The sequence below is a fragment of the Crocodylus siamensis genome, chromosome 4 (assembly GCF_052110815.1).
Source record: "Crocodylus siamensis isolate JL-2025a chromosome 4, ASM5211081v1, whole genome shotgun sequence".
Lineage (NCBI taxonomy): Eukaryota > Metazoa > Chordata > Crocodylia > Crocodylidae > Crocodylus > Crocodylus siamensis.
In genome coordinates this window covers 77,906,566-77,918,745 of record NC_143398.1, presented here as the reverse complement: position 1 = coordinate 77,918,745, position 12,180 = coordinate 77,906,566, and the positions used below count along the sequence as shown (strand labels likewise).

General features: G+C 41.3%; 1 protein-coding gene across 1 annotated transcript in view; it reads right to left on the bottom strand.

The window, feature by feature from the left end:
* TMTC2 (transmembrane O-mannosyltransferase targeting cadherins 2) overlaps positions 1-12,180 on the bottom strand; it is a 376,219-nt gene that overhangs the window by 60,366 nt on the left and 303,673 nt on the right. Inside the window, exon 9 of the mRNA XM_090042631.1 lies at positions 5,526-5,607. Coding sequence (XP_089898757.1) covers positions 5,526-5,607 — 82 coding nt within the window. The remainder of the gene's footprint in view (positions 1-5,525; positions 5,608-12,180) is intronic.

Below are 12,180 nucleotides of genomic sequence, written 5' to 3'. Positions count from 1 at the left end.
AGTGGGGTAGGCATATGGTGATGGGGGTCAAGCAATTGCGCCCTGGCCCCTCAAGACCTTGTCCCCTACTGCCTGTCCCCAACACTTCCCATCCCCTCCACCTCACCCCACCCCACCTTCCTCCACTCCAGCACCCTCTGTTTTCCACAATGCTTACTCTTGCTCCAAAGCTATTCCTAGACAAGCCCTCATATGCTATTCCTAGCCAAGAGGCTTTTCCCTTCCCACTGTTAAATGGGGTAGCAGCACTGCTACCTGCTGCCACCAGCCAGCTAGTTCACTGTGAAGGAAATAGAACATATTACGTATATTCAGAATGCCAGAAAGAGTAAATTTAAGGATAAATTCTTGAAGAAACAGCAGAAAAATACTTTCAAATTGCACAGTCTTTGGGGTCACTCATCTAGCCTGCTTGGAAAGATTGTGTTTCATCCCAGAAAAAACGATCACCTTAAAAGGGATTTTACGATAAGTACACATTGTAATGGAAAGCAAATATGCTGTTTTATGTTGTGCAATTTCAGTAGCCTTATGAGCAGAAAGAAGGTCTTGAAAGTTTATGAAGACACATGCATTTCTTTGTACATTTATTATATCACAGCTCTACTTCAATGCTGAATCACCTTCACAGCTGCCAAGCTGTTTGCAAACAAGACTTAACATTGGGATATTCTTTCACTTGGTCTGTTTGGTTTCAGCTTCAATACAAAGAGAGATGTATTCTCGTATTATATCAGAGAGGCTAAAGCTTTTCTTAAATCAAGTTACTGACGGCAGTTCAGGGAGCAGGGAGGTTGGAAGCTTAATGTGATCTTAAACTATCAATTACAGCTCTCAAAATATTTAACGTTTAGGAACTCAGCAATCCCATCTTTCTTGAACTATATTTCTTTGTGTTATAGTAGTAGCTGGAGGCTACAGTCAGAAATTGGGATGCCTTTGTGAGACATACTGCATATGCAAGAACATATCCTAAGAGTATTCATTATCTGAATACTAGATAAGCACTTTCTGCATTTTCCCCAAAAATATCACCATATATTTGTGTAAAGTCTACCATTTTATGTCTTTGTGGAGATTTCATTTTGAAATTCTGAGAATTTCTTTCCCTGGTTGAGAAGTTCATGGGTGTAGAACAGGAATGCTGGGAGAGTTGTATGCTGATCAGCATAGCGCATCTGTCTGGCTCTAAGCTCATGTCAATGGGGAATTCAGTTACCAAATATGTATCGTTATGAGTTCCCAGTAAAACAGATCCATGTGCTTTGTTCTGTAGCTCACTCAGGATACTCTGTGTTTAGTTGATCTGACAGTCAGAAATGAACAATACACTGGAATTATGAATTGTGCAGTCAATGTTTAGACTTTTGACCAGAAAACCAATAATATTTCTTAAGGTTTGGTGATACCTTCTCTCCAACAAGAGAATTCCCCAAATAGGTCACAGTTTTTTATTACCACATCACTGGTGATCTTTTTTTATGGTTCTTTCCACCCTCTCCCCAACATTTGGTTTTGATACACCCACAGCCCTCCGAACAACATAATAAAGAAACCAGACAGAATTTTTCAGTAGAAAACCAAAATCTTCTCTGAAAATGATATAGTAGAGAAAGGCTGAAGGTGTGATTTTGTAACATTTGAGAGGAGTACACTGCAACTCTGAGATGCAACCCTTCTTCCACTAATAAAGCATGTTCAGAAATGAACTTACGTTTGAAAACAATATCCACAATTTTCAACCCTTGCTGCCAAAAGTTGGACACATTCCAAATAAAATGCCATGATTTTTAAGAGGATTCCCAATTCCTAGATGCTCAGCATCAGAAAGCCATGTAATGTCTCATTACTGAAGAAGACAAACATGCTTACATAGGTGTAAATAAGGAAACAAGCAGACAATGAACAGCCCTATTTTGGTGCAAGTTGAATACAGCGTAGAATAACCTGGAAGCAGAGAACAGGGTTAAACCCAAAGCAGCGTAAGTTACTGTCATCTGTCTTCAGCTCATCCCAGGACAGAATGAGGATTTGGTCAGAACATAGGCAGCTGGGCCCATGATAGGCCCACTAAGAGTAACTTGGGGATTAGCACAGCAAGGCTGCAGGTTACCAGAGCCAAGAAAGGATGTCTAAGAGATGTAGTCTGAGGTGTAAGCCAAGGTCAGAAGCCAGGAGTAAAGAGAAATGGTGCCAAGTCCCAAGGAAGATCCAAGGAAGCCAAACTGAGTTAAGATGCCAGGGAAACTAGAGAGAACAGGGCCAGTACAAAGGTTCAGGGAAGATTCAAGTTCAGGGTCAGAGAAAGCCAAAGCTAAGTCAGCCACCAGAAGAACCAAACAGCAGTGAACACAAGGCTTGCTGGAACAGACTGGGGTTGTGTAGAAGTGTGCCTGCAGCCTGAGGCTATAAGTGTACTTACAGGATGTAAGTGGCATTTACAGCAGCTAACCTAATTGCAAGGAACTGGGGCAGTCATATTAGGTAGGGATCAGGGGCAAGTGCGACTATACAGGTGCTTGGCCCAGCCAGGCATGCCTCATCAATTGCCCTAATAGATGGTCACTTACTCAGGGCAAGCAGATTAGTCCCTAGTCCTCCACCACCTAATTGTATATGCTATAGTAATGCTTATATGTTGCTATATCTATGGGTCAAAAAGGGACATAGCCTGATGTCTCATTTGCACTACCATAAAAATTTTTCTGGCGGCATAAATGTTGACCTAATAGATGTTGTTATCCTGTGTTGCAGCATATCAAAGGAAAATGAGTGGCATAATAAAAGGCAGTAGACTCCACTGCTTTACTGCAGAAGACATCTTTTATTATTTCCCTCTGTGGCAGGAAAGTAGAACAGGCTGAACTGCTCCTACTCTCCAGCCACCACAAAGCACCTGCCTGTTTTACTCTCTTAGAGAGGTACCACATGGATTCTGGACTGCCTCTTCATTAGTAGGGAGATCACATAGTTCCTTGTCCTGCACCATCAAGGATGGCACAAGGGCTGATGTGTGTTTCTCCCAATGAAGTGGATCACCTGTACTATGATATGATGGCACAGCTGATCTGTTTCATTTGGTGAAGAAAAAGAAGAAAGAAAAAGCCTGCAAGAAGTTCACCAAGAAATCAAGAAAAAGAACTGTGACTTACCTAATGAAGTGAATGTATAATTAATTTAGTGAGAATAATCAATTGTTATTATACAAAGAAAATAGTTAAGTGATTATTCAATGCATTATTCAAAGAAAACTAAATTTAAAAGGAGGTCTTAATGGTGATTAAAACAAAGAAATTAATTTGACCATCCTATTGGGTTCTTTTCTCTCCCATTCCAATTAAGTAATTGCAAATATGATGAAGGTGGGATTTCTATACACATGTATATATTAACACCTCACGTCTCTCTCGACTTCTACCATAATCCTGTACAAAGCAGACCACAAGTGCTTCCAAAGCCTAAGGTTAGAAATGAAAAATTGAAATCTTAAGTATTAACTAAAGCATAATCTCTATTTAATTTCATTTTAAATTGATAAATTAAGGAGGAAATAGTGAAATCAGGAAATAGTGAAATATTTCTCACATTTATAAGATGTATAGCTAACTTGTTGGCATTTATCTTTAATAACTGGAATGCTCTTGGACATACTATGGGTTTCCTACTAGGACTGTGGAATAAGTAAAAAAAAAAACAAAAAACAAAAAATCCAGAGAATCCTTTCCTAATTTTACGATAAGTACAGCACCTGCCCAGTTTTGGCAGGTTGCAGGTTTTGGAGATTGTCGGTGTGGTGTGGTATATCTAATCCATACAACAGCTAGGCCAAGTTCAGCTTGAGTTTGCTTTGATATAAATGTGGAATAAACGACATTGAAAGCAAAAAACTATTCTGAATATTTGTAGATATAACTAGTCACACTCACAGCAGTCTATCCCTAGTACTTGCCAAATTCTGACAGCACATCTGTACAGATGAATCATATCCTTTGCAATAAGGGCCCTTTGTATCTAAAGGGATGGAAGACATTATTTGTCCTTTACAATGCTAAAAAAATAAATGCTTTCCTCTATTTTATTCTAATCAGGTGATCTCTTCTATAGTGTTAAATGAATAATCTAAAATTATGAGACATTGCACTAGAATTTATGATTTTAGCATTTTAAATGTATAAAACAATGTATCCTATATGTTTAGGGAAAAAGTAAGCTTGCTTTTGCTTTATATGACCTCAGAAACTAAAACTGAAGGAGTAAAGTAGGAAAATTTGTAATTATGAGAGACAGCCTACACTTCAGCAAACTTCATAATTCTGATGGAAGAGCCACCAAAGATTTTTGAGAGGTACCACTGAATTTGTCCTCAGTGGTTTCTGTGATCATAACATTTATGTGCAACTTTGTATGTGCATAGAATATACAAATTTGTTTTCATGAGGACAAATAAACTCACATACTTAGGTATTACCTTAGGAAGGTAGGGTACTACACTTTGTAATGCAACAAAATCAGATCACCATGCAAGAACAAATAGATTATTGCAGCCATTAAGCATGAGACTCAAAAGCATACGACTACACATTTCATAGAAACTGCACAGTGACATAAATAAAATTGCAACTAGTTACCTATCTTTTATTCTTATTATTTCAATTTTTGCACACCATCTCTACTGTTCATGTACTTAAGCTAGCTGGAACCAGAAGAGGAAATTAAAACAATATACAAAAATATACACTGTATGCCTGTGGTTCCCCACCTTCCTACCCAACTAAGATTAAATTTATTCCCCTCTAAATTTTCCAGCTGGGACTATATAACTCATATTTTCTGCCGTTTCTGTTATCAGTTTTAAACTACAATAAGAGGCAGTTCATCAAGTTAAATATTTTTGGTTTCTTGGGACCAATCACATCTGGAAATATTTTTTGTAAATGTAGCAAAAAACAAATCTAAAGCTATAATGATACAAATTAACTGTATACTTTGCATTACTTAGACACATGATTGGCTTAGTGTTACGAAGGTATAGCCAAACTTGTCAAAGCCTTTTATAATACTTATCTATTTTAAGCCAGAGAGTCTGTGAGGGAGGCAGATATATGGCCCATAACTATTCAATAGGAAACAGAAACTTAGCTGTCCTGCATTGGAGCATGCTATAATATAACCTTTAGTTGCCCACCCACAGGCAGCAAGCAAATCTAGGCCAAAGCTGTTAAACAATAACAAACAAAACTATGAAGCCTTTGACATGTGGCTATATTCACCATCCCCTTTTCCTGAGAGAGAGCAGTTCTGAAATTCCCCTCCCAGGAGGAAAGTTGTACAAAATATGAATATATCTACCTCTCTCTTTGCTGCGATTAACAAATTGAAACGGAGATGAAGTTCTACATGGCAAGTTAGGCTTTTTCCTTTAAAGGAGATATTTTGCCAGTAGCAGTTTTCAAATCCTTAATCATTCAGAGAGATTAACAGCAAGCCTGGAATATATGAGGAAATCCTATCTATCTGAAACTCACCATAATGCATGTAACAGTTTCCTTTGGTAGGATCCAGCTGAATAGCCTTCAAGAAGTACTTCTCTGCCTCACTCTTGCGGCCCTTAAAAAGAGAAAAATGCATTATTTTAACTCTGTCACCATGGCGCTATCAGCTGACAGTTCAGTTACACTTTCCATATTCCAGGCACTAGAGAAAAAAAATCCAATTACTATTATCACTAGATTTAACCTAAGTAAATATGAATGTTTAAGTGTTATAACAAGGCCTGTGGTTGACTGCTTTATGCTACAGATCTCCAGGCAGTGAGAGAAATATGTCCAGATCTATCAAAGTTCAGGAACTAAGGTAAAAGTGAAAATCCATTACAACAGATATTGTAAAGGAACTTCAGTGAACTGCAAACCACAAGCTACTTTTCCAGAAAAGTCATGGAAAGCATCACTCTGAAACAAAACTAAGGTATGAAAAATTAAATGCATTTATTCATTCACAGAAATAATATACATTGGCTACATCATTTTTTATTGTGTACACAGTGGATTGGTCAACATGAGATGATTTACTGTGTATTAGATTAATCTAATGCACAGTAAAGCATCAGTGTTTACACATGCATGGCAATTTCTGGGAATTAAATTAGCCCAATGTGCATAGATACAGGTACTAGAAAAGCGCACATTAAACTCATGTGCCAAAGCACACATGTAAATGCTTACTGGGAGCAAATTGCTCCTGGTCAGCCCAGGCAGCAGGTGGTCACAGGTTAGCCCTGAGCTCTGCGGGTGGGTGGGGAGCTGGGGATTGCTACCTGCCCAATTCCCAGACCAGCATCCCCAGCTCCCTACATGCTTTGTGATGCTCCCAGCTCCATGGGACTCAGAGCTATTCCAGGGAGTTGGCAGATGGCTGGCCCCAGCTCCCTGCCTGCCTGGCAGAGGTCCCAGCTCCATGGGGTTCAGAGCTGCTCTAGGAAGTGGGCGGACAGTTGTCCCTTTCCCCACCAGTGTAGGCCTGACCCCCCCTCCCCCCATGCTCTCTGCCACCCTGGGGCTGGTATCTGGAGGAGCCTGGAGCTCCCCTGGCTGCTGCAAAGGGGCAAAGTAGGACAGGACAGCCCTGGATTTAACTACTCTCATTGAGAGCAAATTTTTTCTCAATGTGTGCTAGGGGTGTGGTTTAATGCACCTGAATTTTCTGCACATAAAATTCAGGCACATGAGATATTTAATTACTAGTCATTTTCACACACATTAATGTCTGAAGTAACAGCTTTGGCTTCATGCATGCACATGCACACACTCACACATACAGACACCTGCAAAAGCGATAGATACTTTGTAGCCTGTAGGAACTGATCAAGTACCAATACTATGAGAAAACAGCCAGTTCAAAAACAGTTGTTAAAAGACTGTATCTTTGTTAATAAAGTCAACAGTCCCTTTTGTTTGCTTAACACATAAAGCCACTAAAGCAAAGAAACGCTATCAAGGAGGATCCAGAGGAAGTCTTGAAGTCAATAATCTTTCCTCATGGAAATGGGCATACAGGATTTCATCAATAATTCATCTTATCTGAAATGGTCTCAAACATTGGTCAGCCAACTTGCAGAGGCATTTAGGGCAAGGATGTAGTTGTCATGGGTGATTTTAATTACCCAGACATCTGCTGGGAGGAACAGTCAGCCAGGACTGACCGTTCCAGGAGGTTCCTAGCTGAGATACAGGACCTCCGCTTAATCCAGGAGGTGCACAGTCCCACCAGAGGAAACACCCTGTTGGACCTGGTCCTGGCCACAGGCAATGACCTGGTAAGGGGCCTCCAGGTTCTTGATCACCTTGGTGATAGAGATCATCACTTGCTGGAATTCATCATCCAGCACAGCAAGACAGTAGCCCTAGACTTTAGGAGGGCCAACTTCAACAAGTTGAGGAGACTAGTGGGTGAGGCGCTGGGGTCCTTGAGGGCAGGGGAACTCAGTGTCCAGGACGAGTGGTCATTCCTTAAGGAAACGATACTCAGGGCCCAAGGGGAGTCCATCCCAACAAGATGCAAGGGGGGCAAGAGTGCCCGAAAGCCCCCCTGGCTCACCAAGGATGTCCGGGAATGCCTGCTTGCCAAAAAGGCGGCGTCCACCTGGTGGAAGGGGGGTACTATATCCAAAGAGGAGTATACCTCCTCTGCACGGGCCTGTAGGGGGGCTGTCAGGAAAGCTAAGGTGGACATAGAGCTAGGACTAGCATCCAAGATCAAGGATAATAAAAAGTCCTTTTTCAAATATATAGGGAGGATGAAGAAGGCACCGGGAAATGTAGGGCCCCTGCAAAGTACACTGGGCAATCTGGTGGATGCGCCAGAGGAGAAAGCGGAACTCTTTAACTAATTCTTCATGTCCGTTTTCTTGTGCAAGGACCAGGACTTCCCCGCTGGGATGCCAGATGGACTCGAGGGGAATGCCTCCAGAACTCAGGTTGGGGAGGACCGAGTTAGAGAGCTTCTGGAGGGGCTGGAACGTGTTCGAGTCAGCGGGTCCAGATGCTCTCCACCCCAGGGTGTTGAGGGAGCTAGCAGGGGTTATTGCAGGGCCCTTGGCACGGCTCTACAAGTGCTTGTGGTGCTCGGGCCAGGTGCCAGATGACTGGAAGATAGCTAATGTGATCCCCATCTTCAAAAAAGGGAAGAGGGAGGACCTGGGCAACTATAGGCCCGTCAGTCTTACCTCTATCCTTGGGAAACTCTTTGAGAAGATCCTCAAGGAGCACATCTGTGATGGGCCGGCTTCAGGGAAGATGATCAAGGGCAACCAGTACAGTTTCATTAGGGGAAGGTCTTGTCAGACCAGCCTGATTGCCTTTTATGATCAGGTCACAAAGGCAATGGATGCAGGTGTTGCCATGGACATAGTCTTTCTAGACTTCAGCAAGGCCTTTGACACCATCTCCCACCCCATCCTCATTAAAAAACTAGGCGACTGGCATTGATGCCTACACAGTCAGATGGATTGCAGATTGGCTCAAGGGTCGTATTCAGAGGGTGGTGGTGGATGGGTAATATTCGACCTGGGGGAAGTGGGCAGCAGAGTCCCCCAGGGCTCAGTCCTTGGGCCTGCACTGTTCAATTTCTTCATCAGCGATTTGGACAACGGGGTGAAATGCAACCTGTTTAAATTCGCTGATGATACCAAAATTTGGCATGAGATGAGCATGCTAGTAGGAAGGGAAAGACTGCAACAAGACCTGGACAGGTTACAGGAGTGGGCTGACATAAACAAGATGCGTTTCAATACTGACAAGTGCAGGGTGCTGCACTTAGGCAGTAGAAACTAGCAGCACACTTATAGGATGGGAAACTGCCTTCTTGAGAGCACGGAGGCAGAAAGGGATCTTGGAGTCATTATTGACTCCAAGATGAACATGGGCCAACAATGTGAGGTCACGGTTGGCAGGGCTAACCACACCTTGTTGTACATCCACAGGTGCATCTCAAGTAGAGCCAGGGAGGTGATCCTCCCCCTCTATGCGATGCTGGTCAGGCCACAGCTGGAGTACTGTGTCCAGTTCTGTACGCCCCATTTCAGGAGGGATGTGGACAACATTGAAAGGGTCCAGAGGAGGGTCACATGCATGATCCAGGGACTACAGGGCAGACCCTACACTGAAAGACTGCGGGACTTAAACCTGTTCAGCCTTCACAAGAGAAGGCTGAGGGGGGACCTGGTGACTGTCTATAAACTCACTAGGGTGGACCAGAAGGGTTTAGGGGAGATGCTGTTTCCCCTTGCGCCCCCTGGCATAACAAGGAACAACGGACACAAGTTAGATTTAGATTAGACATCCGCAAGAACTACTTCACAGTTAGGGTGGCTAGGAGCTGGAACCAACTTCCTAGGGAAGAGGTGCTGGCTCCTACCCCGGGGATCTTTAAGAAGAGGCTTGATGACTACCTGGCTGGACTCATTTGAGTCCAGTCTTTTTCTCCCGCCCGGGCGGGGGGTCGGGCTTGAAGATCTACAAGGTCCCTTCCGACCCTACTTCTATGATTCTATGAATAGTGGCAGATGCCTATATATGTATGTGTGTGTGTAGATGCACAAATGAATGTGCTATTTACATCCCAAATGCTTATTAACAGATAAGGGTGAAAATAATTTACTTCTATCGCCCAAGGCATAAAATTGAACCAACTACAAATGAATATCAAAGCCATTTTTTCATCCTCTTAATATAGCTAAATTTGTCAAAAAACATAAAAATGTTTTCTTGAAGAGTGACATTCTGAGAAAACTTGCATCACAGTTCATCCAAAGACTCCTCTTCTATTTCACTTGTTTGCTGTTAAAAGGCTAATTTTTTGGCATATATTTAGTAAGCTTTATTCTGGTGTCTAATGCTATAAACCCAATCATTTGACAGAATCAGGCTATTTCACTGTTAAACTTTGGCATTTATCAAACCTATGTCTTCTGTCAGGCAGTAAAGTTATTCAACTTGCCAGTTTATTCCTTTACTAACATAAGAGGACAGATATGCTGAAATAATCAGATTTGGAAGGCAACATCTATCTTTTTCCTACCTCACTGTAAGGATTCAGTACTATGTAGAACACAGACATGAGGGAATAGAGTTCTGGAACATTAAGGAAATCTGCAGTTAATTGTTAAAACAGCTAAAAAACAATTGCTGAAGACTGGCATGTTGTGTACATATTCACTTTTACATGAACTGAGCCACACAAATGCAGGCATTGAAGTCCATTGGAAATCTCCCAATTTCTAACAGCAGGGTCTACAGATGTACTTGCACACCCGTGTACCTTGGCAACCTTACAAATGAAAATATAGATGTATGACTGCACACCCAGAGACTTATAACTGTTTTCATAAATAAGTTTTTAATGGAAGGCCTCTCTGGCTCCGAGGATTAATAATGGGATAAAAATGCCTTTCACCCTTAGGTCACTAGTTCATCACAGCTAGTCCAGTTCAGTAGCTAATGAAAAGATGCCATGTAGCCACTATTTGTTTTGAGAAATGGGTAGGTAGGTAGGTAGGTCTCAGCCAACATTATAATGGAAAAATGCCAACAACTTATAATTGTGTACAATATCACTGTTAAACTGTTACTAGTCAGCTTTTTAGCAAGAGAAAAAGGACTCCAATATCATGAAATCCCACTTAATTGCCTGGGAAAGAATCCCTGTAGGAGTGAGTTAGGAAATAGTAAGCTATATGTGGAAGAAAACTTGTACTGCTGCTGTCCACATTATAGTTGGCTGTGCCTTATCCAGAAGTTCTTATTCAGACAAAACATACATCAGCTTCAATGAGAATCTTCCATGAAAAAGAATCATGCTCAAGCATAAATAGAAGGAGTGCTCATGGCTATAATACTCCAGAACTGTTTATAATAAATGTTTCACTGGGGCCCTCCAACATAAGACTCTCTGAAGTTGTTAGGAATTTCAATAGTTGAGCAACTGGAAGAAAGAGTCATTTAAGGATAATTGACATAATATTTAAGACTTAATTTATAATTTATTAAAATGCTATGTAAAACTCAAGAGACAGAAAATAACATCTACTCAACCCACAACCAAAACTGCAGAATTTTTCTTATTAATATAGCAATTTCTCCTCAACCTGCCAATAAAATTTACTAGATTAATTTTGAGGAATCTCGCCAACTTCAGGCTTCTGAGAAACCCAAAAAACATAAGAAAAATGGGAGAGGCTAAAGCAGTTAAACAGTTCTGAGTAATTTACCTGATATACATAAAACTATTAAAAACATAACTTTTAGCTAGCTGTTTTACTGATGCCTTAATGAGTATTTTAAATGATGCTGTTCTCAAATTTTTTACCCAGATAAGGATGGATACAGAGAGATATTGCTGAACAGCTACAATTTCTACTGAAGTCAGAGTTATGAGAGCCCAACATACCTAAGGATAAAAATTCAGACTGAGGTGATAAAGGGTACACAAGTACTTATGAAAAACAGATTCTCGCCTTCCTACCTGCTCTTCTGTACTTCTATTACTAGGGTGACGATAAGTCCCAGTTTGGCCAGGACAGTCCCAGTTTTCACAGATTGTCCTGGCATCCTGGTCTATGGATGAGAATGGAAACAAAAGTCCCACATTGATGCACACAGAGTTGGGACCAGGGAGCAATCGCCACCACTGTGCGGAGCCCAGGTGAAGGAGGGGCTTCCCCAGGGGAGTGGGATAGAGGTAGCTCGAGCTGCCAAATTTTCATTTTAGCTCTGTGGAATAGACTGAAGTTACCCTAAAACAAGCTAGGCAGCATGGTCCAGAGTTAACCCTCCCCTGAAGTGGTATAACTTTGAGACATTCAAAGGGTACTTAGCACAAATTAAAAAGCCTTAATATGCAGATTCTTGTGTTTTAAGTGCCCTTTGTATGCTGTAAGTGTAACATGTAATTTCACTCTAACTATCCTATCAACAGGAAGTTAAAACCAGTTTCACAGACATTGAGACATTAGGGCTGGAAGGGACCTCAGAAAATCATCGAGTCCAGTTATTGTAGTCCAGACCAACGAGTATGATTAGGTATTTAATAATTTTTCAGGATCTTTATTAACTAGTTAGTGCAAAATTTACTGTAAGATGAACTACTCCTTTATTTCACAATTAGTCTCATAGAATTTTAGCA